The 26,795-nt window shown below is 38.9% G+C and overlaps 1 protein-coding gene across 1 annotated transcript in view; it reads left to right on the top strand.

The window, feature by feature from the left end:
- Window positions 1-24,141, top strand: part of LOC135748088 (uncharacterized) — a 61,990-nt gene extending 37,849 nt beyond the window's left edge. The window contains exons 13-22 of the mRNA XM_073813632.1: window positions 1,675-1,974; window positions 2,057-2,173; window positions 2,325-2,392; window positions 3,169-3,216; window positions 9,938-10,064; window positions 10,128-10,596; window positions 13,161-13,798; window positions 21,312-21,629; window positions 22,033-22,302; window positions 22,380-24,141. Coding sequence (XP_073669733.1) covers window positions 1,675-1,974; window positions 2,057-2,173; window positions 2,325-2,392; window positions 3,169-3,216; window positions 9,938-10,064; window positions 10,128-10,596; window positions 13,161-13,798; window positions 21,312-21,629; window positions 22,033-22,302; window positions 22,380-22,531 — 2,507 coding nt within the window. The 3' untranslated portion in view covers window positions 22,532-24,141. The remainder of the gene's footprint in view (window positions 1-1,674; window positions 1,975-2,056; window positions 2,174-2,324; window positions 2,393-3,168; window positions 3,217-9,937; window positions 10,065-10,127; window positions 10,597-13,160; window positions 13,799-21,311; window positions 21,630-22,032; window positions 22,303-22,379) is intronic.
- The last annotated feature ends 2,654 nt before the right edge of the window (window positions 24,142-26,795 follow it).

The following is a 26,795-nucleotide window of genomic DNA, read 5'->3' as shown; positions in this document are numbered from 1 at the left end:
AACAATGTTCAATGTTTAATTTGTGAGACTTTACCAAAGCATTTGATTTGTATGCATATGTATTCCTTCAGTTGAGAGCCTGTGCGCTTTACCTGATGTTTCAGAGCGAGCATGTAAACGGAGCTTAGTGGGAGCGGAGCTTTGAGCGGTGCGGTAATATTACCATCAAAGCGCCTTTCCGAAAATTCCGCTCCCTCAGCACCGCTCGTTGAACCCAGAACGCCCTTTGATAATTTGCTAGTTCGAGAATCTGTAAAAACGTCTAGCAATAAGTTATGGAATTCAAGCCTTATACATAAATGTAAAGTAAAAATCAAAGTTAAGATTGAGCAGGAAGAAAAAATTGAAAGGGACTGCGGAGATACTGTAAAGAGTTAGCAAATATTATTCCTGGAATCTGAAGCGGCACATTGCAAGAAAGCACAAGGATGTGCTACGAAAACATGGTAATGCAATAAAAGGTAAGCTAGTTACGTACCATTCGATGATAAATAAATACAGATGAGGTAAGGTAAAATCCTTGTGTTGAATGGAGCCGTAAATCCGATCATGATGACATGCGGACAAAATTATGGCCACGAATAATTTTTTATGCTATGGACACTTCTTTTTCTTATTTAGTCTAAAGTATGGCCATAAATTTAGAATTTGTTCCCAATATTCAACAGTTTGTTCCTTGGAATTAATTATTATAATATTTAGAATATTTCGTAATTACTATTACAATTATTATTACTTCAAATTATGAATTAGCTTAGCTAAAACATGTGGATGTCGTGGAAACAAATTGTTAATTTGAATTATATCCGGAGCTCCGTATCAAACTGGATCTAAGATACAGCTAACAAACAACTGTATGTAAATACAGAACAACACACTACAAAAGTTACTACATCATTTTAAAATATTATATAAAGAAAATTAACTGAACCATTAAGCAGACATAAAACTTAGATGTAGGCAACAGTAAATAATAATAATAATAAATAATTATTCTTCTAAATATCAATTAAGTGTCATTAATAATAAAAATAATAATAAGAATATTACAAATTGTCATCCAATTATTAATGTGTCTTTAATCCCACTCTTTAAACTGCCAAATAAAACAATTTTGTTTCTTTTCACTTCCCCGGATTCTCTTATTTGCCGTCTTTCGTGTGTTAATGGCGTAAAATGAGGGCGTGGGGGAGGCGGAGACTTGAATTTATATGGGCTTGTTATTCTAATGACGCTCGTTTTCGGCCGCGGCATTTATGAAGGGCAGGTATTGCTTACACCTGAATATCAACGGTACGCACAGTTTCATAAATCAGGCGATGAGAGGAGTGTAAGCATAATCTTACGCCAACATATACGCCCGTTTCTACGCAAGAATGATAAATGAGGGCCAATGTGTATTGCAACCCTACACTATAAGTTTATTGATAAATTACAGATTAACAATCCTTTGCACTAAAATTTACGAACCGCAGGATTGACGCAAACTAATCCTAAACTTAACTGGCCAGCCAATTAAACCGGCTTTATGGTTCAGACCCCTGTCAATGTTTATTTGGCATTTTATTTATTTTCTGTTTTGTTCCTGGGTCTTTTGTTTGCCAGTTCTGTTGGTTGAGGTGGACTTTTTGGCCACTCCACTGTAAACTTATTTGATTCTCTTATGTTTTCCAGCTCCTCTGCCCATTCCTGAAATCAAGAGGACCTCAACACAATGTTCTTCATCATCATCATCATCATCATCAAATTGTTCATTATTGTGTTCAGTGATGAATATGAGAGATGTGAGTCTGTCCTGGTACATAGGAAACAGTTTAGTAGACAAAATCAGTGTGTCTGATCTCAACATCAGCAACATCTCTCTTCATCTGGCGGTGGATTATCAGGATAACAACACATACAGCTGTGTGGCGAACAATCCCATTAAAAACCAAACTAAACATCTCAATATCAAGGATGTCTGTCAGTGTTCAGGTACGACTGCTGTCAATATAATTAGGTGTAATCTATGAACAGACAGAAAGATTCAGTTAATGTCTCTTATTACTCTTCTAAGATAACAACCCATATCATATAATTTGGATCTGTTCTGGTGTTGCTGGATGTCTGATGTTTGTAACTGCAGTTCTGACAGTCTGGATCTACAGAAAACACACAAACACACAGCAACAGGGTAAATATCAACCACAGCTCTAAAAATCAACTTTTGATAAAACAAAAATAAAACTACAAAGTTTTGTAATAAACAGTGTAAAATATTCTTTAAACACTATTTGATAAACATGATTATCTGTTGAAGTAACATGTTTTTGTAACTCTAACAGTTCATAGCGGTGGAGAGGAGCTCATTTATGCCGACACAACATTTCATAAAAGACAAACACATAAACCGGTGAGATCATTCATGTCATGTGTTGTTTTTCTCTGTCTGTATCATTTCCTTTTCCATGGTATATCAGATTTAGATCTGTGTGTGTATTTGTGGTTTATAGGGATATGAATAGTGTATAATGTCATGTTTATTATGCTATAAACATGGTTTACGGGGACGCTATCACTTTAAATTGGATTGCATCTGTAGGAACGCACAATGAATTTGAAGCCTGTTTTGCTTGCACTAGACTTGAATAAAACAAACATATATATATCAGAAGTTCACACTTGCTTATAGTTTGTATGTAAGATCTCAGTCAGCCTGTGTCATTTCAGATTCAGGAATCTGTGTTTATTCAAACTGATAATCATAAACATGATAATTCAATAACATTAGACTTCAATAACATTAGACATCAGACAGAAAATAATGAACTTACAGCATGTTTTTAGCAGTTAAAAAGTTTCACAGGACACTGGACATGCAAGGTCATTAACATGCACAAAGCCAAAGTGAGAAATGTTGTAGAAATTTCTGCTATTTTGTGTGCGTGTTAGTTTGTGAGAAAGAAATTGTGTAAGATAAGAGCAGAAACACAGCAGGCCATAAAAGGATTCATTTTGTTAAGCATACACACTTTTTACACTACTTTTTATGAGCAAAATCTCATTATGTTAACATATAGCATTCATATTTATTCTGTACTGTTGTTATATAATCTTGTTAAGGCATATGTTTGTGTGTGTGTGTGTGTGTGTGTGTGTGTGTGTGTGTGTATGTTTCTATCTGTGCAGGGAGCTCCAGTAGAGGATGACGTGGTGTATGCAGGAATCATGAGTCGATGAACAAACTCTGTTCACTGAGTGATGCTGAGAAGATAAAAATTATCTGACCACAGTCACAAATAAGTTTAGAGTAAATACAGAAGTTCAAATAGTTCTGGATCTTTAGTTGTTATAAGTAGAAACACACACTGTCTATAACAAAACCATTCAAAGTGACAAAGTAATTAAAAGCTTACATAAAGACTCCATTCAATGCTCTATTTTGATTGGTTGAAATATGTTATAATTTCATAATATACAGCAGGGGTGTCAAAAGGCCTGCGGACCAAACCTGGCCCACAAAGGTGTCGAATCTGGCCTGCATGATGATTTATTATTAAATAAATCACTATTTAATACAGATTAAAAAAATCCAGACAGAATTTTTTAACAGTGTATGGGGAACCCTGGGTCCTGGAGGGCCACTGTTCTGCAGAGTGTAGTTCCAACCCTAATCAAACACACCTGAATTTCATTTCCAAGTAATCCTGAAGACTTTGATTAGATTTTTCAGATGTGTTTAATTAGGGTTGAAACTAAACTCTGCAGGACAGTGGCCCTCCAGGACCAGGGTTCCCCACCCCTGGTGTAGTGCCTGTGTTTTAACCATAGACATGCGCATAATTTGCACGGGGGTTATGGGGGTCATGACCCCCTCAAAAATCAAATCCAGCTAATATAATCCCCCCCAATATAATCACATCATTCAGATTAAAATATGAAATGTTCCAAATGAACACTTTTGTTCGTTTTCTTTATTAATTTAATCTGTCAGCAAGAAAGATAGTATTATATTTTAAATAATCTGTAATGTACCCCCCGCCCCGACTACTGTACTTGGTATGACCCAGTGCTGTAGTCCAGGGTATACGCAGGTATACGGCGTATTTCCACTTCTCTTGTAGCTAATCCAATCGCATGATGTGAATAAACGCAAATATACCATTAAACACTCAGTAAAATAAGTTACTATGCGAGAGGAGGACCGAGGCACCGGATTACCTTGAAATATGATTAGCCAAAACGCCATTGGGCTAGGTTGCCCTCATTCTGACAATATCCAAGCAATTGGATTAGAGAACTGTCAATCATTCCCTGGTTCACTGCCTGCCATCATTAATAGGAAAGATGAAGCGAACTACTGAAACCTTTTTTTCAGATTTACAAACAACATCGCAATGCTACATCCCCGTTTTTATCTAACATCTCAAGCTAACGATAGTAATCAACATCAGTGTTGTTAACCAGCAGCTCAGCTAACGATTGCCAAGCGCCCTCGTCCGCTCCATCCGCCTCCCACACCCCAAGTCAGCGAAGATGCCGACAGAGATTCAGCCCGTCCGGCTACAGTTTCCAGCAAAGACGTCAAACAAAGTGAGCACTGTTAAATAACACACTCTAAAAAAAATCCGTAAAAAAACGGACAAAGTACTGTGTAAATCTGAAGGAATTTTCCGTATTTATGTTTTACAGGCGTTTATCCGTTTTTTAAAAAAACATGTTGCATTATGGGTGCAACAACTCCTGCTGCAATCTTTCACTTTTGCCTTTCTATCCCCATCTCTGTTTGAAACCTAAAATTACAACTTGCTTGCAGAGTTCTTTTTTAACATGGATGATGTTTAACTTTATGAACAAATGCTGTCAGAACAAGATACAAGTGTTCAACTATCCCAGCATCGAAACATGTGATTTAGTAGACAAATCTTCTTTCTGACGTGACGTGTAAGTCAAATGTATATTTACCACAACATTTATCACATTAAATCTACAGTTTGTGTTTGTTTAGATTCATTTTCTGCCAGGACATTATCCGTTTTTTTACGGATTATTTTTTTAGAGTGCAGGAACTTGTAAATTATGTTAATAAATTAACGCAGGGCTCAAAATTACAATTTGCCCGGCCATCAATGTATGTCAAAACTGCACTGACAATGAATCTGTTTAAAATCATTAAATCAGTTATGTGTTATGTCATATTTAGAGCTGCACTACCCAACTACAGTACTTGACATTAGGTTCCTTGACTAAAATATATAAGCATCAATTTAGAAACCCTGTATTGGGTTAAGATTGTCATATGTTGTAAAATTTATTTAATTACAGATTAAATACTATTATTTTTATATTTTTATGAAAATACTGTATTAAGGCTTTTATCCAAAGCGACTTAAAGTGCATTACAAAATATACAGAATATTAAAGTTTGTTAAAAAACTATTAAACTATAACTAATAACTATAAACTCATCTCTTAAAACATCATGCTTCCCTCATCTTTTATGTTTTAGAATATAGTATTACAGTTTTTACCAATTGCTTACACACGTTTTCAAAACTAAGTCTCCTTTTTTCAAAACTCTACACACAATTCTCAAAACTGCACACACAAAATGCAAAATAGCACATATCTCCTTCAAAATGCAACACTGCATTCAAAATGCCACAAACACCTGTCAAAATGAAGCATTTGCATCAAATGGCAAACACTTCTATCAAAATAATACATTTTTGGATATACCATGTAAACACTGCACTCTAAAAAAAATCCGTAAAAAAACGGACAAAGTACTGTGTAAATCTGAAGGAATTTTCCGTATTTATGTTTTACAGGCGTTTATCCGTTTTTTTTAAAAACATGTTGCATTATGGGTGCAACAACTCCTGCTGCAATCTTTCACTTTTGCCTCTCTATCACCATCTCTGTTTGAAACCTAAAATTACAACTTGCTTGCAGAGTTCTTTTCTAACATGGATGATGTTTAACTTCTAAACAAATGCTGTCAGAACAAGATACAAGTGTTCAACTATTCCAGCATCCACACATGTGATTTAGTAGACAAATCTTCTTTCTGACATGACATGTAAGTCAAATATATATTTACCACAACATTTATCACATTAAATCTACAGTTTGTGTTTGTTTTAGATTCTTTTGAAGTCACCACTATGGTGATTAGCGTTCCCTTTAGTTAGGCTTTTGTCCCTTAACCTTCCAGAACTGATTCTGCTCTTTTAACATTGCAATAATGTTTTTGCTTGTAGCAATTACAACTTGTTTGTTGCTTTAGTAAGGGTAAGTGTCTGTTATGTCATCTGAGCTTGGTTGTTTGCTGCCTAGCATTTAAATATGAAGTGTATAAGAGAGACACACTATGCTGATCTAATAAGACACTGAATTGAATAGCATTGAGGTAAGGTATCAGTTGTATATATTGCTTCACTGACACATCAACATTTTGGATACAAATCTCAACAATGGTGAGAGTAAATGGTAAGAAAGAGTTTTCTACAATCCTGGTACCCAGCATGCATTGAGGCATAAAGCTTTGTTGTTGATTGTCACCATTGTTGCGTTTCATAGGCAGATTGAAGTGTCCCTAAAGCAGTGGTTCCCAAATCCAGTCCTCGGGACCCCCCTCCCAGCATGTTTTAGATGTCTCCTTATATAAAACACCTGATTCCACTAATCAGGCTCCTTCCAGCCGCGTGATTTTTTTTCCCAAACCAGTTTAGATAGGAGTTTTACTTAAACATGAGCTCAGGGGCAGAAAGAAATTTGATTGGTTCACAAAAATGACCAATGAAATTCCTCAACCGGAGCCTTCAAGGCAGCTTCTGCAGTGAAGCAGTTCGAGCTCACCGTTGGTCAGGTGAGTAGCGCAGATGGTTAGATAGGAATCTGACTGGTTCTGAATTCAGCTCGAAATGTTCCGAGCGTGTAAGTTACGTGTTTCCACGTGACCTTCATTTTCGTGCCAGTTTCACGTATTGGTTACTCAATTGTTTTTCCTATTTTCTTACCATTGTCTCTTGGGATTGGGGTTAGAACAACTTTGTTACAAAAAATGACATCCTAATCCAAACCCAACTCTAACCCCAAAATCAAGTGAAAACAGTTTAAATTTCTGACAAATAAACGTATAAACCACTGCCATTCTAACCCAGACCAAACTTCATCTTCACGCGAAAACAGTTTAAAATTAAAAAACCCACAAATCTAAGCCCAATCGACAATGGTTTGAAAAAAAGGATAAAAAAATTGAGTATTCAACACGTGACTCTGGCACGTGGAAACACGTAACTTAAATGCTCGAAACATTTCGAGCTGAATTCAAAACCAGTCACATTCCTATCTAACCATCTGCTCTACTCACCTGACCAATGGTGAGCTCGAACTGCTTCACTGCAGAAGCTGCCTTGAAGGCTCCGGTTGAGGACTTTCATTGGTCATTTTTGTGAACCAATCAAATTTCTTTCTGCCCCTGAGCTCATGTTTAAGTAAAACTCCTATCTGAACTGGTTTGGGAAAAAAAATCAAGCCTTCCAGCCTAGCCTGATGAGTGAAATCAGGTGTTTCATATAAGGAGACATCTAAAACATGCTGGGAGGGGGGGTCCCGAGGACTGGATTTGGGAACCACTGCTCTAAAGCAATGGCATAACCATTACAATCAGTTGTTTTAACAAAGCATTGTTTTGAAGTAGGACCATACTGACTAAACAAACCAAATTCACTCTATTTTTTGTCATTTCTACCTGCTCGTTTTTGAGAATGTACAAGATTCTGATGTTTTATTGAAGATGTTTTGTCACCATCATGGTGATCAGTGTTTCCTTTAGTTGGGTAGTTTGACTCTTTGTTTTTATGCTGTAGTGTGTGTGCTTGATGATGGTGTTCTTAAAAACACATTATTATTGCACCAAGTGTTTGTTTCCAATGCAACTTACTTGTGGCTTCACATTAATTACATTGATGGTCAGAAGTGATGATATAATATAACTGAACTAACAACACAGATAAAACATCATAAATTTTGTTTAAAAGTAAACTACGGTCTAATTTTTGTCTGGAGCTGCAATAAACATACTTCGGGGCATACTGCTGCTTACTGTAACTGAAAATGAAATCTCATGGCTGTAATCAAAAATGTAAAGTCTAGAATTTTTTGACACAGATGCAGACATCAAGAATCAGCTCATGAATCACAACGATGGTGAGTTTTCTACATGTTGCAATGCATTGCACCAGCGTATTATAAAAACTCATGAGTCCAGAGAGTGTCACCACTGTTGTGATTCATGGGCTGATTCTTGATGTCTGCATATGTGACAATGAAATCTGGACTTTTAATTGTATATAAGCACTTCCCAGTGGTGGAATGAACCTAAATAATAAGTTGGATGTGACACCTCCAATCAACAGAGAAATTGAGACAATACTACATGGTTTACAAAATTAATTTACAGACTTTACATATGTGGTATTACTCTTGGTAAACTTTCAATGAAGTTGTAAGATCCACATGTGAGTTTTGTTTATTACAAATTTTCTTTGCAACAAATAACATGCTTTAGCAAACACTCTTACAAAGACCAAACACTCATATGAAGAGTCAATCTACCCAACTAAAGGAATCACTGATCGTCATTATGGTGACAAAACATTTTCAATAAAACGTCAGCATATACATCTCTGTTAATTAAGAGAGAGAGAGAGAGAGAGAGAGAGAGAGAGAGAGAGAGAGAGAGAGAGAGAGAGAGAGAGAGAGAGAGAGAGAGAGAGAGAGAGAGAGAGAGAGAGAGAGAGAGAGAGAGCATTTAAGGTGGAACTTTATCTATGAGCAGTGCTATGTTTTTGAACACTCATTCATATATAAAGATTACATTATTTTATAAGCTTAACAAAATTTTTCTACAAAAATACACGTGATGTTTATGTTTTTTGACTCAGAACTCATAGACCACATTTGTATAAAATGTTTTTGAATTGATTTCCCGAACCCATTTTGGACGTCTACCTGACGTCCAAGAGGGGTCATAGTCAGACGTCCAGATACTGTACCAGATCTGCACGTTGTATAGACGTACAGATAAGGGCCTGGACCAACCGACCTAATATAGACATGATCTGCACGTCGAGCGGACGTCTCATGTTTGGTGGGTTGGCTATGTATCCTGTGTTGGACTTGATGAGACTATTTCCAGTGCACTTATGTATTGCTGTTATTCTGAAATACTAAGCATAATTTTATCAAGCTACAGAATATATTAAGACACACATACATCTAATCTGGATTGTAAATGAATCATTGTTGTAAATGAAGACTGGCATGCTGTGAGTGATTGGCTTGCCTCCTCTGGTTCAGTCAGTCATCAGATCGTCGTTCACAAATGATATAATTTTGGTCATGTAGTTCATGACTTTGTTCAGACGCAGATGACTGACTAAAGTTCAGTGAAAGGGTGGATTCATTCAGCAGCTAAACCAATTATTCTTACTAACAGCCCAAACTCAGAGACGATTGGCTCACGCTAACAGAACAACAGTAGCCACACATTTAATTTGTTTTTACTACAGTAACCAGAGTACCCAAGATAGTTGTAGTAAAACTATATTAAACAGAAATACCACATTTTACCACAGTAATTACCTTAATAATCATTTGTATTAAGGTAAATAGTCTGCCTAAACATGGTTACTATAACTTTACTAAAATAAAACCATGTAGTGAATGTGAAAGACATAATTCACCTTTGTTATTAACAGTAGTTCTGTATAACTGTTCAGGGATCGCGTTCCCTTTAAATGTTTAGAATGCGTGATGACGCATGACGCTGATGAGCGCTTGTTTGAGTTCCTTCTGTTGTTTACCTTTGAAAATAAATGACACACGCATTCGTGTGCTCAAAGTGAGAAGTTGTCTCTTGCAAATTCCACACTGGTGACCCCGATATTAGTCTGCTGGACGTATCCAGAGACACGACGCGATCATGACCACGAACGCTGTCGCCCTCAAACTCCCCGAATTCTGGGAATCGTCAGCATCGGCATGGTTCGCTCAGACTGAAGCGCAGTTCGCGCTGCGTGAGATCACCGCGGATACAACAAAATATTAGTACGTTGTGTCAGCTCTCGGAAATTCAACAGCATCCAGGGTGGTGAGCCTTCTTACAAATCCTCCCGAAAATGAGAAGTATACAGCACTTAAAACCCACCTGTTGAAAACGTTTGAACTGTCAGACGCTGAGAGAGCCAGCAGGCTTTTCTCACTTCAAGGACTGGGTGACAGCAAACCGTCCGAGCTCATGGACCGTATGCTGGATCTTTTGGGCGAACACAAACCTGATTTTCTTTTCATCCAGCTTTTCCTGCGCCAGCTGCCTTCCCAAGTAAGAGCTGCTTTAGCCAACACCACAATCACTGACTGTCGTAAACTAGCTGACGAGGCTGATAAATTTTTTCTGGCGAGTCAGGGACATTGTGCGTCCGCGCTTTTTCCCGCGCATATCTCTTCGGTGACACGGGACAACTCCACATTCATTGCTGCGTCCACTTCTCGTCGGCAGCAGTTTTCTGGCACCCAGCAGCCATCAGGATTGTGTTTCTATCATGCAAAGTTTGGAGCCAAGGCCAACAAATGCCGTCCACCATGCAGTTTCAGTGTTTCGGGAAATGCCAGGGCCGGCGCTCAGTAGTGGCCATGAGTGTCGGCCGAGTAGGCAGGCTGCTTTTCATCCGCGATAGCATCTCCGGACGCCGTTTTCTGTGCGACACGGGAGCACAAAGGAGCGTTCTGCCCGCATCCCGTTTGGACATGGTGACCGACAGCCACGGTCCCCCTATGGCAGCTGCCAATGGCAGCCCCATCCGCACATATGGAACGAGGTATGTCGAATTGTGTTTCGGGGAACAGCAGTTTGGTTGGGACTTTGTTACCGCAAAGGTTGCTTTTCCCCTCCTCGGCGCTGATTTTTTGTGTGCACATGGACTGTTGGTGGATGTTAAGAACCGCCGTCTGATTGATGCCGCCACGTTTTGTTCTTATACATGCACGCTCAGTGAGGCAGACCCCATGCGACTGTCTAGCATGCTCTCTGTTTCCGATGATTTCCACCGTCTACTGGCCAGTTTCCCAGCCCTCACTCGGCCTACTTTCTCTGCATCTACTGTGAAGCATGGTGTGGAGCACCATCTCGCCACTACAGGTCCACCCGTTTATGCCCGCGCTCGGCGCCTTGACCCGACCAAGCTTGCTGTTGCAAAGGCTGAGTTTGCAAACATGGAACGCCTCGGCATAATACGCAGATCCGACAGCCCATGGGCATCACCCCTCCACATCGTCCCCAAACCTGGCGGCGGCTGGCGCCCGTGTGGCGACTACCGACGGCTTAACGAGGCAACGGCACCTGATCGATACCCAGTCCCGAACATACAAGATTTTTCAGCACACCTGGCTGGCAAGGTGATCTTTTCCAAGGTGGACCTCGTCCGGGGATATCATCAGGTGCCGGTACACCCACTGGACATTCCCAAAACAGCGGTGATTACGCCGTTTGGACTATTTGAATTTCTGCGCATGCCGTTCGGCCTTAAAAATGCTGCCCAATCTTTCCAGCGCCTCATGGACTCTGTTTTGCGGGACCTTCCTTTCCTTTTTGTGTACTTGGATGACATCCTGGTAGCGAGCACGTCCAAGTCTCAGCACCTGGTACACCTCCAAACCCTTTTTGAGCGACTTAGCCACCATGGACTAATTGTCAACCCTACCAAGTGCCAGTTCGGTCTCTCCACCATTGACTTCCTCGGACACAGAGTCACTAAGGACGGAGCTGTTCCTCTCCCATCAAAGGTGGAGGCAATCGTACAGTTCCCGCGCCCACTTACTGTCAAATCCCTGCAGGAGTTCCTCGGCATGGTGAATTTTTATCACCGTTTCATCCCTCGTGCCGCTCAGATTATGGGGCCCTTACATGAGGCCCTGAAAGGTAAACCCAAACACGCTGTGGACTGGACTGAGAGCAGAGTCAAGGCTTTCGATGCCACTAAAACAGCACTAGCGAACGCCACTATGCTGGCGCATCCCTCTCCTACAGCCCCCATTGCTATCACCTCGGATGCCTCAGATTATGCTGTCGGTGCTGTCTACGAGCAGTGGGTGGATGGGGCCTGGCAGCCGTTGGCTTTCTTCAGCCGTCACCTGCGCCCTTGTGAGCGGAAGTACAGCACTTTCGACCGGGAGCTGTTGGGTCTCTACCTCGCCATTAGACACTTTCGTTCCCTGCTAGAAGGCCGACACTTCACTGCTTTTGTGGACCACAAGCCGCTGACTTTTGCCATGGCTAAGGTGGCCGAGCCGTGGTCCGCCCGCCAGCAACGGCACCTGTCTTACATTTCCGAGTTTACTACAGACTTGCGGCACGTTGCCGGTAAGAGCAACCACGTGGCGGACTGCCTATCACGAGCCGTGGCAGGGGCAGTCCATCTTGGATTGGATTACAACCGCATGGCCACTACTCAGACCACAGACCCAGACGTGCAACATCTGAAAACCTCGGCTACTGGGTTGCAGATTGTGGACATGGTTTTTGGCGATGCCGGCACAACGCTCCTGTGTGACATCTCCACAGGTAGTCCTCGGCCAATCGTTCCCTCGGGCTGGAGACGACAAGTGTTCGATGCCATCCATGGTCTCTCCCACCCAGGTGCGAAAGCTTCACAGAGACTTGTTGCAGCAAAATTTGTTTGGCGCGGCCTCAAGAAGGACGTTAGGGACTGGGCTAACACCTGTGTTGAGTGCCAACGGGCCAAAGTACACCGCCACACTAAAGCCCCGTTAGAATTGTTCCCGGTGCCTGAGAGGCGTTTTGACCACGTAAACGTGGACCTGGTTGGTCCTTTACCCTCCTCTCAAGGTTTCACGTATCTGTTAACCATGGTGGACAGGACCACCCGCTGGCCTGAGGCTGTGCCGCTGACATCAGCGACGTCCGTCGAGATGACACGGGCCTTTATTGGCACCTGGATTGCTCGTTTCGGTGCCCCTTCAGACATTTCTTCTGACAGAGGTGCGCAGTTCACGTCTGAGCTTTAGGACGCTGTCGCACAGAACCTTGGAGTGAAACTCCACCGCACGACTGCATATCACCCGCAGGCTAACGGGCTCTGTGAACGTTTTCATAGGTCAATGAAGGCTGCCCTGCGTGCCAGCCTCACAGACGGCAACTGGGTCGACAAGCTCCCTTGGGTGCTGCTGGGCATCAGGACTGCACCAAAGGAGGACCTTCAGTCCTCATCGGCGGAACTTGTTTACGGACAGCCGCTGCGAGTGCCAGGGGATTTCGTCCCTAGTGCCACCGTTCCCTGGTCTGCTACTCTCCAGCGGTCTAATCTACTGGATAATGCGAGGCTTTTTGCACCTGTCCCTACTTCCCGTCATGGCTTTCCTCAGTCGCACGTCCCCGCAGGACTTCAAACAGCCGACTATGTTTTCATTCGCCACGATGCCCACAGGGGACCGCTACGCCCGCCCTACGAGGGCCCATTCCGAGTTCTGGAGACAGGGGACAAACATTTTATGGTGGACAGGGGTGGCAAACCAGAGCGACTCTCCATTGACCGCCTTAAACCAGCCCATTTGGATGTGGACAGGCCCATTGGCCTGGCCCAGCCCCCACGACGTGGACGGCCTCCGGCTCTGCCCCCGCCTCGTGCTCCTGTCCCAACCAGGTTTCCCACACTCTGTGCCCCTCCTCCATGTAATGACGTTACACCGGCTGCATTGGGGTCCCCTCGACCTCCGGTACAGCGCAGTCGTTGTGGTCGGTTGATACGCCCACCTCCCCGTTGACTGTTATGGTGAATTCTGGGGGGACGTGTGTAGTGAATGTGAAAGACATAATTCACCTTTGTTATTAACAGTAGTTCTGTATAACTGTTCAGGGATCGCGTTCCCTTTAAATGTTTAGAATGCGTGATGACGCATGACGCTGATGAGCGCTTGTTTGAGTTCCTTCTGTTGTTTACCTTTGAAAATAAATGACACACGCATTCGTGTGCTCAAAGTGAGAAGTTGTCTCTTGCAAATTCCACAACCACATGATTCTTTCACAAGATTGTTTACATTGCACTCGATTTCTGTTCGATCCCTCTCATTCATTAGGTTGTAACTTGTACCAGTCATTCAGTTTGTTTGAAGGCGTAACTAAACCCCTGGTCAGAGCCTGACTCCACCCACTGCAATATTTGAAAAATGCAAGAAAAGTGGGCAGATCCCAACGGAGATAGAGGGGACGAACTAAGCTCGTACCAAGTGTGTGGTGAGATTGTAACAAGGGCGTGGTGAGCTTGAACTTGCTTACGTCAAAAGTCATTTTTTGGACCCAACATCCAATAGGAAAATTCAACTGCAGTAGCCACCGTTCAACCTGAAGAGGGCAGCCTCAGACGTTTTTACACCATATATTGTAGTATTGAAACACTTTATATCCAAATGTCAAAAAACTTACTAAAATCAATGAACAGCACTAATAAAGCATCATTCTAACAGATCATTAACTAAAAAAAGTTCGTTAAGGGTTTAGTTACTCTTTAAGAACGCGATCTCTCTCTCTCTCTCGTTCGTTCAGACTCAAAACAGCGGCTCGGTCAGTGAAGGGCATATTCATTCTGTTTGTTGAGCCAATCATATGCTTGGCCACAGCTCATACTCGATTGCCATTGGCTCGTACTTTTGTCACTTTTTGGAGGCAGAAAGAAGGCAGCGCTTCATTTGTCCGTGCTCCTCAAGAGGGGAGGGAAATTTCAGTGAACAAGAAATATGAGTCAATGGATGGCGTGAACAAGAACAATTCATTCACCTAAAAGATTCATTCAAAAAGAACGATTCGTTCACGAACGTAACATCACTACTCTCAACTAATGTATGCACATAAATTAAAAACCATGGAATAATCTTTGACTCTTCACTATTCTTTGACACACAAATTAGTGTGATTATTAAAGGAAGCTTTTTCCATTTAAGATCCATTGCAAAGTTGAAGAATCTTCTTTCAAGAAAAAAATTTAAAAGTTGCAATTCATGCACTAGATTAGACTATTGCAACTCTCTTTATTGTGGTCTTTCTCAATCTTCACTATCTCAACTACAAATTGTTCAAAATGCAGCTGCAAGACTTTTGACTGGGTCTAGAAAGAAGCATCATATTTCACCTGTTTTGGTATCTCTTCACTGGCTTTCTATTAACTCTTTCGCCGCCATTGACGAGATATCTAGATATCTTGTCAATCAAGAGAAAACGCTTCCCTGCCAATGACGAGATTTTCCGTCTTTCCGCAATACCGCTATTATCCACCAGGTGACGCCCTTCCGCAACTTTTTAAACCCGGAAGTATTGCCCTATGGCAAGCGGCTACATGTCCGTGTCTGTTTTAAAGATCGCTCTGAATGGGATCTCTATGAAAAGTCCGTCACAAAAATGGAATTATCTCTGCTTTTTGCTCAAAATGTGGTGTTTTTGCAGAAACCTACCCATATTCAAAAGCTGATTGCAAAAGAACCACTGAAGGTAGGATGAAACTTTTTTTTTGTTTGAAAGCAGAGGGTCTGTTCTTTCATTTGGTATATTGTATGTTTATATATTTTAGGGATGTCCCGATCCGATCACGTGATCGGAAATCGGCCTCGATCACGTGGTTTCAGACTTGATCGGAATCGGACGTTACCTTCTGATCAGGACTCAGATACATATGCAGGGTTTAAATTGGGTCAGGGCCGTCCGGGGCTAACAGACTGAAGGTCTCGCTCTGCTCCACGCCAATGTACGCGCTGCGCTGTTGTTTTTCTTGTTAATTGAGTCTTATTTGGTAGCCTATCTTATGCCTAGAATTAGTCAAGGAGGTTAAGTCTTATAACTTCCTTCAAAGTTTGATCAATTGTGCATAATGACATGTGCAACAAATGGATATAGAGTGATAGACTCATAGATTTGCATAATTTAAAGTTTAGGTTTTAAAGTTTGGGTCAACCTGTGGCACAGCTTTAAAGCTGAAAGTTATAAAATCCTATCAGAGGTCCAAAATGTCATTGAAACAGACCAGTGGCTTTGCTGTCATCAGGATTAAACATGTTACCCCTCGAACCCTCCCTCCTAACAGAGCATCCCCACAAAACAAATCCCAATTTAACCCCTGTGTACATATATACTATATATATTCTCATTATTTTTTAACACATCTATAGTTATGCGCTGGCACAGAGTTAGACTCTTTTGACTCCACACAGAAACAGCAACGTGTGCAGCATGACATAAGGAGCATCCTGGATCTGTTTTTTCGCTCTTCATTATTCTTTTTTATGTATTATAGAAGTATCGGATCGAGACTCGGTATCGACAGATACTCAAAATCAAATGACTCGGACTCGAGAGCAAAAAAACCTGATCTGGACATCCCTAATATATTTAAAGAAGAACATTTTCGGGAAGGCATTGAACTTTGGTGAAAGTCATGAAAAACGCTGGCGCTGGTAACTTTTTTAAATAACGCTGGCGGTGAAAGAGTTAAATTTCAAGTTGATTTTAAGATTCTTATGTTTGTTTATAAGAGGTTGTCTGGCTGTGCACCAAGGTATATTTGTGATCTAACTGTACCTTACTTTTTTGGGCAGTTAGATCTTCAAATCACTTGCTTTAAAATGTGTCACAAAGTCGCTACAGGCCCATGGGCCCATGCTTTAAAATGCTCTCCCTTATCATGTGAGGTCTGCTCCTTCATTAGACATTTTTTAATCTACTCTGAAAACTCTGAATTTTTATTCTTTAGTTTTTGGAAATTTGTATTTGTGTTGCACTATGTATACAGCACTTTGAATAATTTTTTATTGTGTTAAATGTGCTTGCTTTATAAATAAAGATTGTTGTTGTTGTAATAGTTATCTAGCAATGCATTTAAGGCTGCACCCCCAATGACCTCTGGACTTCTGTATTTTTTCTTAAAAAATAAATTTCTTGGTCCTACAAAAGTTGTAATCCTACATAATTGATACACCCCAAAGGTCACTCTAAAACAGTGGTTCTTCCTCATCTCAGGCACCCCCTAGCATGGGAACCACTGCCCTAAAAAAAATTGGACTGTTGGACCATAGTTGCGTAAAATATATACAAACAGAGCTATTGTTAAGTTAACTTACAGTTTTTCTGAATTGCTAAAACACTAAACTCCAATCTCTGAACCAAATTCATAGTGGCCTAAACACATTTGTCAAATCATGCACTCTTTTTGCAAAACTCTCACTAAAACACACATTTCACACTGCAATGCACTTGTTTTATAAATGCTAAACACAGGCAGGCAAAAGTTCAACACAACTACAACACCGTTATCATCCAGTAAACACAACAACTCAAAATTCTACACACTTTTATCTAATGGTATTTTTTTACCAATTGTGTGGATTGTAAACAGTCTGAGAGGCAGATGAAGAGTATGAGGAAGAAAAGGACACCAGAGACAATGCAATTGGCAAAATTTGCAGTTGGATTGCTGACTTTTTACAAAATACAAGTGCTGCTTACAGTAATATTGAAAACTTACTATTACTTGCAGTACTTACAGTAAAGTATTCGCTATATTCACTGAACTAAACTTGTGATTACAGTAATAGAGATTTTTAACAGTATTTGTCAAGTGTGTTGTTATGTACAATAAACATGTATTTTTTCTGTAAGCAGATCTCCTGGATGTTGTGTTTTCCATTTTTTAAGGTAGTGTCTAATGGATGCTTGAAGTGTTTATATTATAGACTTATGTGTGCATGATTTGAAAGCTTAGTTTGATTTTGAGTACAAGTGAAATGGTTTTGAAGGAATTGTTTGATTTTGCTGGAAGAGTCAGGGGTTCTGTGAATTTTGTTTAAAATCGGGATTTGTGTTTAAGGTTTTGAGAAAATGTGTTTTAGCAATTCAGAAAAACTGTAATATCTTGAGTAAGTTATAATTTAAGTTTGCCCACCTCTGATCTACTCAACACTTTTGTCTCAACCTTTTCATTATAAACTTAAAAATACATTCATAATTTTTACATTTAAACTCATTAGTTTGTGAGGGTAAAGTCTAACAGTTAAACATGAAACTCTCTAGACTTCAGAGTAAAACAAGAGAGCACAAGAGCTGTGAAGACTAAACCGACCATAACCACAAACCTATAGACTAAAATAAACCTGTGAGGTCAGTTCTTTAGTTAAAGTTCATCTCAGATCTTCGTCTGATCTTTATCTCACATCTGTTCATCTACTGAAGCTCAAGAAATTCCTGTCTTGTGTCTCTTAAGATATTCACCATGTTCTTTACCTGTCAGGAGCAGAGTGAGGTCTGTGGGTTAAGTGGTCAATGTTTCTCTGATATCTGCAAACCTGATCTCAGTCCAACATCTCCATATAAACAGCATTTATTCACACTCACGGCAAGTTATGTTATAGTCACGAAATATTTAGTTAATTTATTCATGTTTTTAAGCGACAATGATTTAAAAATTGAAAAAAAGAGAAATCAAAATATAAAATGACATGAAAAAGAAAGATGTGCCATGGAGATGAAAAACTATTTATAGAAATTCGTGATGAGTGAAACGAAAAAGACATTTGTGCTCAAGGCATGATAAAAAGTTGAAAATCGTGTCAATAACACGAATAAATTAATCAAATGTTTTCGTGACTATAACACAACTTGCCGTAAGATAATATAAATAATAATGATATAAATAATAATATCATGTTAACTTAATTCTGTTGCTGTGGGATTACTGGCATGTTTTTTGTGGTTGTTGAAGTGTTTTGGGCTATGTTTGTTTTCTGGCCCAGGTCAAATAAGATCACAGCCAATTCTCTATGATATCATGAAATATAAGATTTATGCATACAGTTGTTTGTTTAAATCCCTGAGTGTAAAGCAAATGGAAATAGAGTATTAATGTATATTATAAACTATCAAAACTAGTTTAAACGCTCAGATCATAGATTTTATTTTATCATTTTAGTTCACTGTTAATAAAGAGAAGCAGCAGATGAAAGAGGAACTATAGACTATTTGTGGTCAAAGTGTTCAGTGTCTGTGTGATGTGCTGATAATAGAACACTGAGAAATGAGCTCATGGAATCTGATTAATTGGAAAATGTATAGTGTATATTAATTCATGGTTCATAAAAGTGAAGAACTGAAGAGTCGCACAACATGGGAGAGAAATGACCTCCTGAGTCTGTCTGTGTCTGTGCAGGGAGTTTTTTGCAGATGTTAAATGATGCGTAGCTCTTTGAGGATGTAAGCGTCTCTGTCCTCTTCTGTACAGAGCGTCTGTGTTAGCAGTTCAGTTTATCATCCAGCTTCACTCATAGATACCCTATTTGTAAGTCTTTATAAACTCCACACTGTCACTGTTGATCACAGACTCTAATTGAGGCCTCAGCCTCCTGAAGATCACCACCATATACATGAACTACATGTGTGATGTCACTTCCTTCATCTTATTCATCTTCAGCTTCATATATGCATTATTTTATGTGTATTTTATGTGTAAACAGTATTCACAAACAAAATCTTGCATTTTAATATGTTTATGGTAATTAATTATATATTTGTTTATGCTACATTTTAAATGTAATGAATTTAGTCAAGACTTTAATGGTCATCAAATTCATTATTACATTAAAATAAATCATCTTTCATCGTTTAGATTTTAAACAGTATATTTATTTATTTTTAAACAGATCTGTGGCCGGTTGCATAAACATAGCCGTGACGTTAAGACTGCGTCTAAAGAATGATTCTTACTAGCAATTAGTTAGGGCTAATCAGTCTTATTATTTGGATTTAAAATAGACCAATCTACCTTTCTATGTAACATACTTAAAACAGTTAAGATCAGTCTTGAAGAAAAAAAATGCATGACTAACTTTTAAGACTAGTCTTAAAGGTTTATGCAACCGGCCACTGATCAGTAATCAGTTCAGCTGTGTCTCCTAATGACAGACTACACTGCAGCGACATCTAGTGTTTAAACACGAAAACACACTCATAAATGTATAACTATTAAACATACATTTATACAACAGTTATCAAATAATTAATCAATCAATTAAATTTGGTAATAGTTTTTCTTTTCATATTTACATGTTATTCTTACAAAGTGTGTAGAAATTAATTGTTAAAGAAAGTAAAGTGTATGTGTGTGTTGTATGTTAGTCTTGAGAAGCCTAATAAACTTTTTTTGTGACATTGATAATTCAGTACTTAAGATTGTGTTTATAAGTTTACTCGATGATTTAAAGTTACTTGACTGACAGATAACATAGTGGCGGTTTTAGAGTAGTCCTAGACTAAAATAAATGTGAGAGGTGTCCAAATTGAAAACATGTTGCACTGACATTTCTTTAAATAATGCAGTACCCTTTGTTTTGCCTCAAAATGCACACAAGTAATGTTTTTAGTAAGGCATGTTTGTTAAAACTAGTTATATTTCCTAATTAAACTAAGGCCTAGTCCTGGTTTAAGCTAATCCCTGTTCGGGAAACCACCTCATAATGATATAAAATAAGCAGAGATTAACACTGACGTCAACGCACCGCGAGAGCAAAGCGAGAAATCATAAGGAAAAGCCTGATGTCGCATTGTTCTCGCGGTATTTTGACGTCATCCGCCTGCAGGACCTCAAATAAGCCTGCATACTTTTTGTGAATTTTGTGTTTCACTGAAAAATGATTTTGCAGACGTTATAATCGCAGACTCATTGCTCAGTGCAACTACTGAACTATACAGTACATATTTTGTTTCTGGGTTGCACTCACAATGTCTGACAGCGACAATGTTTAGTGTGACCAGCAGAGGGCTGTGATGAAGATGTGAATATAAAGACACTGAACTGAGACCTGTGAGGATTCAAACTTGATGAAATAAAATCATTCAGTCAGTCAGGGTCTATTCATTACTCTCTTATCTGATAAAGATTGATTTATTATGAACTTTATGAGTGTCAGATTAATATAAGGTTATGAATTATTATGGACTGTTATTTACTGAAGAAAATGTCTGATGTGATTTTATTCTGCTTGTGTTTCTGGAGTCTGCTGGGTAAGTGATCTCTGCTTTTATAACTTCACTTCAGTTTTAGTCAAACTTTATATAAGTGATTTATTAGACATGTGGTTAATAATAATAATGATGTCTAACTGTAACTGTACTGACAGAATTAAAGGAGATTTTTAGTCTCATCTCATTTCAGAACTCGCAGAAGACACAGAGAGAAATGAGTTGTGTTTGTGATCCATGTTGTTTATTTCTTCAGGTGTGTTTGGTATTGAGTTTGTGTCAGTGACTGAAGGAGATCCAGTGACTTTATTTGTCAGTCTCACTGAAACACAGATTAAAGAGGGAATCTACTGGAGGTTTGGACCTGAAATCACCATAGCTGAAATTGAGGTTGGTGGCAAATATATCCATTTATATGAAGAGAGAGCTGATGGGAGATTCAGAGACAGACTGAAGTTGGATCACAGTGGATCGCTGACCATCACAAACACCAGAACCACAGACGCTGGACTTTATCAACTAATCAACACCTACACAAACACCCAACACAACATATTCAATCTTACTGTCTATGGTGAGTAAAGAACTGATCCATGTTCAAATATATGAATGTGATTTGTGTTTCCATTTCAATATGTTTACCTAAAACTTAATGTCATCATACATTATTGTTTTTTTTTTTTTACTGTAAACTCCAAGAAGAGATGTGTTATGTAATGTTTTGTGTAACATATTATATGTCATTTTGTGTTAATTCTTTGTTATAATTACACTGTTATAATAATAACACAGAGATGTGTGGATTCTGAGACAACACATTTAGTTTACTGTCCATAACTGATTATGTTGTTTTTAACACATCTGTTCTAAGAGTTTATATTTTACTACTTTATATGAACTGACAAATAAAATCTTATTAGATGAACTTATCAGATCTCATTTATTATTTATTTAATTTATTCTTTATTATCTTAAAGCTCGTCTGCCCGTTCCTGTCATCAGCAGAGACTCTTCATCATCATCAAGCTCAATCTGTTCATTATTGTGTTCAGTGTTGAATGTGAGAGATGTGAGTCTGTCCTGGTACAAAGGAAACAGTTTATTGTCCAGCATCAGTGTGTCTGATCTCAACAACAACATCTCTCTTCATCTGAAGTGTCTGGATGATTCTTACAGCTGTGTACTCAACAATTCAATCAGTAATCAAACTCAACATCTCAATACTGATCTCTGTCAGATGTGTTCAGGTAAAACTGATGTTAGTGTTTATTTAATTATAAGAAATATAAGATATATATTCATTGTTACTCATTTCTTTACTCAGAAGAGATCTGCTCCTGTTGTGGTTTTACTGAAGCTGTGATCCAATTGGTCGTCTCTGTTCTGGTGGGTGTGGCTGCTGTTGGTTTTGTTGTTTATGACATCAGATCCAGAAGAGATGAAGAGAAGAGGATGAGATCAGATAAACCCCACTAAACCTCTTCAGTTCATTTATTATAGTTATCACACATTATTCATTATATCTCTACACAATCTTTATTATTTCTTTAAAATTCTTCATTTATTCAGCTCGACTGTTTTCTTATTAAATATTATTGTGGATCCAAACTTTATTCAGCTTTGAGTTTCTTCATCGGTGTTTATTGGAAAAATCTCATTTTATTGATCAATGGACTCTATGCACGGCGGTGCTTGACGTATTTCCGGTGAAATCTCAGGATGCTGGACTACTTCCGCCAGTCATAGAGCTCAATGATATTCAGGAACGCCAAAATAGCCAAAATAACACTGCAAATTTTGTTGATGCTTGTTTAATTTACATAGAAATAACTTATACTTCACATTTAATACCATAATGACATTTTAACGTATGGAAGTATATTTTAATAGACGGGAGAACCGAACTTCTAGCCACCACTGGTGTGTGTCATAGTGTTTACAGCATTAGACTCAAGCATGACAACTTCTACACTGCTACCCTGTATCTGCATTAACACTAGTTTTAGAAAGAAATTGCACTGATAACAGTGCTATTCATCTGTTGTTGATATACTTATGAATTTTGTATAATTGTTATCATCAGTACTAGCGAAGATAACATCTGTGGTTATACAAGCAAAATGTTAGAACAGTAAAAAACGTGTATTTTGCGCATTTATGTATGCTTAATTAATAACAAATTCAAAAGACAAATAGAAAATTCATATCGATGACAACAAGAATAACTTCAGAGAAAAATAAAACACACACACAACAAACTAAATACACGGGGTATTAAAATAAACAAACAGCACAAGAAATAAACAAATAATGGAATAGATTTCTTAAATGGACTTTACCATAGTCAATAGTTCTTTTTGCGTTGTTATTTATATCCTATAAAGTTCCAAGATATAACTCAAAAATATCCAAGTAAAAATGTTTTGACAATCGACGTGAATATACAAAAAAAAAAAGGTATTAAACGTCACATTTAATATAAGTCCTGCTGCAGTTCGTGTTGCTTTTTCCTCATATAGCAGTGAGATTTCATTTACGTCTTTTAATTTACCTGACACTTTAAGATAACATTACAAAGACATTAATCCTGAATCATAAAAACAGCACAATGTAAGCTCTGCTAGTATGATGAACATATCATAATGATTACAGAGATAAGACGACTTGTAACCTTTCTCGAGTTTGCACATCTGGACAATTCTTCACACATAACGGGTTGTAAATTTGGGTAAATCCAGCAAACAACGAGTAAATTTAGCGATTCTGACGTCACTCCGCTTTAAATCTCCCGTACCGGAAACTGAAGAGCAGCCTTGAGTCAAACGCGGAAGTTAAGCGAGAGTCCATTCATTAAACTATGAGTGTAAACTACATCTGATACATGTGTAAAATAAAGAAACCAAAGAATAAATGTTGATGCATCTTTGTATTGATGTCATTGATGATCATGTATGTAAATCCTACATAAATCAATGAGATTATGTTTATGATACAGAGTCACTGACATCCCATAATACTCATGACATTCACTGTTAGATATCTATAACTTGAGATGTGAGTGTTGTGTCATCCACTATAGTTCAGTATAAAACAGAAATAAATGTTTGCTTCTGGTGAAGTTCAGATATGTAATGATGTATATATATATACAATAACACATAAAATGTTTAGATAGATTTAAAAATGTCTGAATGTCATTGAGTTTGATGAAGTGTCTGTGTTTCTGTATAGCTTAGTGTCACAGCATTGCATTAGCAGCATAAAGCGTTGCTCACTTTAAATAAAAGCGTCTGCCAAATGCATCAATGTAAATGTGCACTGAAGTTTCAGTTCTGTCTTTCATCTGTCATATCTCACAGATCTTTCCGTTGGCTTCAATGTGTAAATGGTAAAAAATGTTAGTATAGTATGGTTAATAGTATATTTGACATTCATAGCTGTTCAGGCAAAGATCCATAGAAAAACTTGCATATTTTGGGCCTGTCGGAGGAAACCGGAGTAGGGGAGAGTGGGGTAAAGTGAGACATTTTTTACATTTGCTCCCCTCTAAGCGAGCTAAAATGATATATCAGTCAAATTTACACATTTCCCATTAATTCAGGATGTTTCCTAGCTATGGAAATTACCAGAATGTATTCAGGACGAAGAGCAGTGAAAATATGATTGTTTTAAAAAAAGTGGTCTTGTGTCTCACTTTACCCCAGCTTAGGGGTAAACTGAGACAGACCAGAAAAATCAAGGGGGTAAAGTGAACCAGCTCGGGGTAAACTGATCCACTTACTTTTTACACTCTGAAACTACCATAACAGCACATATTGTAACAGATAAAATCCTGACGGCTAGCTTGACAACCACACATTCCAGAACTAATGTTGGACTAGTAACAGAATCAAGGGGATTGGTCAATTAAGAACATTATTTTTCTAAACACTTGAAAGTACAGTAACTCTGAACCAAAATCAAATACAACATAACATAATTCAAAAGTTATATTTTTTGGCCAGTTTTTTCCTTTATTTAACAGTGAGTTTTGGAGAGGACAGGAAAGTACAGGGAGGAGAGAAGGGTATTGGATCGGCAAATGACCACGAGCCGGGAATCGAACTCCCAGAAAGTGTGAAAGCACCACATGTCGGAGCGCTGCCCACTGTAGACCATTGGCTCCGACAATTCAAATTTTTTTAATTAACATTCAAATGACATATAGAACCAGTTAGATTAGAACGCAGTCTGGGGGTCAGAACAAAGGACCCTTAGAGCCAGCTAGTGTCTGCGGGTCAGCGCAAAAGACAATCAGAACCATCTATCAATATTTCTATCCCTTGCAGCTGCTCTTACTTTGGGTTCACACCAGACGTGAGTTCAACGATTTGTGCAAGTAGATTACATTCAAAGTTAATGCAAAGACACGATCAGACGCATCCTCGCCTGGGGCGATGCGAATGACGCCATATGAGCGGAGCATTTGCCGCGAAAACACGCACTATTCACCTCAAACATGTCTTCGCCCAAGTTGAAAATATTTATCTCGAACGAAAAATTTGCGAATAATGCTGCGTACACACCAAATGCGGGGCAGTGCTTTACTTGATCTAGATTACTCGCAGGATTTAACATTGTGTAATGGAATTTTTCGCTCAAGTTGAATATTTTCAAATTGGGCGAAGACATGTTTGCGGCGAATAGCGCGTGTTTTCGTGGAAAACGCGCCACCCATATCACGTCATTCGCATCGCCACATGCGAGGACGTGTCTGATTGCATCTTTGCATTGACTTTGTATGTAATCTACTTCCGCAAATTGTTGAACTTGTGTCTGGTGTGAACCCACAGTACCATGATGCCTCGCGTTTGGTGTGTACATAGCATTAGAGAATTCTTTCCTTCCTTGACCTAAGCAGCTGCACTCTCCATCTCCTCAAGGGGTGTTTTTCCCCAGGCTGTCTTCCTGGTGTATTGACTAGGCGTAATGGTTTTTCTGCAATGTTTATAAAATTAAAAATAAAACATATGTAATGTAATATTACATTAAAATATGTTTTAGACTAAACTGAACTTGTGCCTCGTGTCTCACTTTACCCCACATCATTTGTCTCACTTTACCCCACCACCACATTTTGGAAAAAAACTCTCTCTCTTGGAAATTCAGGCTAATCTTCAGCTAGCATCAACACAAGGTTTTATATGTTGGTAGTTCATAAACATGTGTGATATAAGTTTTTCTACCTGAATCAATTTGCTTTGGCACAACAGTTGATTAAGTTGACAGCAAGAAAATTTACTTTTACAAGCAAAAAATATATTTTTGTGAAAAAAACATGTTAACCACAGCAGCATGAGGTCCTGTCCTTCATGGCCAAGGGGAAATTTGAGGGGCTTAAAAACATAATGGTCATAGGACCACAAATGTGTTCCGTTGCCTAGATACAGGGGGTGTCTCACTTTACCCGATGTCTCACTTTACCCCACTCTCCCCTACTCAGAGTAAACCCACGCTTACACACAGAGATCATGCAAACTCCACAGAAAAGTCCACCTGACCTAACAGGGGCTCAAACCAGAGACCTTCTTGTTGTGAGTTAACAGTGATAACCACTAAGCTTTAACATGATGTGTTAAAATGGGTCAGGGCTGTTTTGGTGGCAAAAGGGGGACCTACACAACATTAGGCAGGTGCATAAAGTGACCCTTTGTGTAGGGTGCATCCCATCTTTGCCCCCACCTAAAGAAAATTCATGACA

The sequence above is a fragment of the Paramisgurnus dabryanus genome, chromosome 24 (assembly GCF_030506205.2).
Source record: "Paramisgurnus dabryanus chromosome 24, PD_genome_1.1, whole genome shotgun sequence".
Taxonomy (NCBI): domain Eukaryota; kingdom Metazoa; phylum Chordata; class Actinopteri; order Cypriniformes; family Cobitidae; genus Paramisgurnus; species Paramisgurnus dabryanus.
The sequence above is the reverse complement of the archived record's forward strand: the minus strand, read 5'-3'. Positions and strand labels throughout refer to the sequence as shown.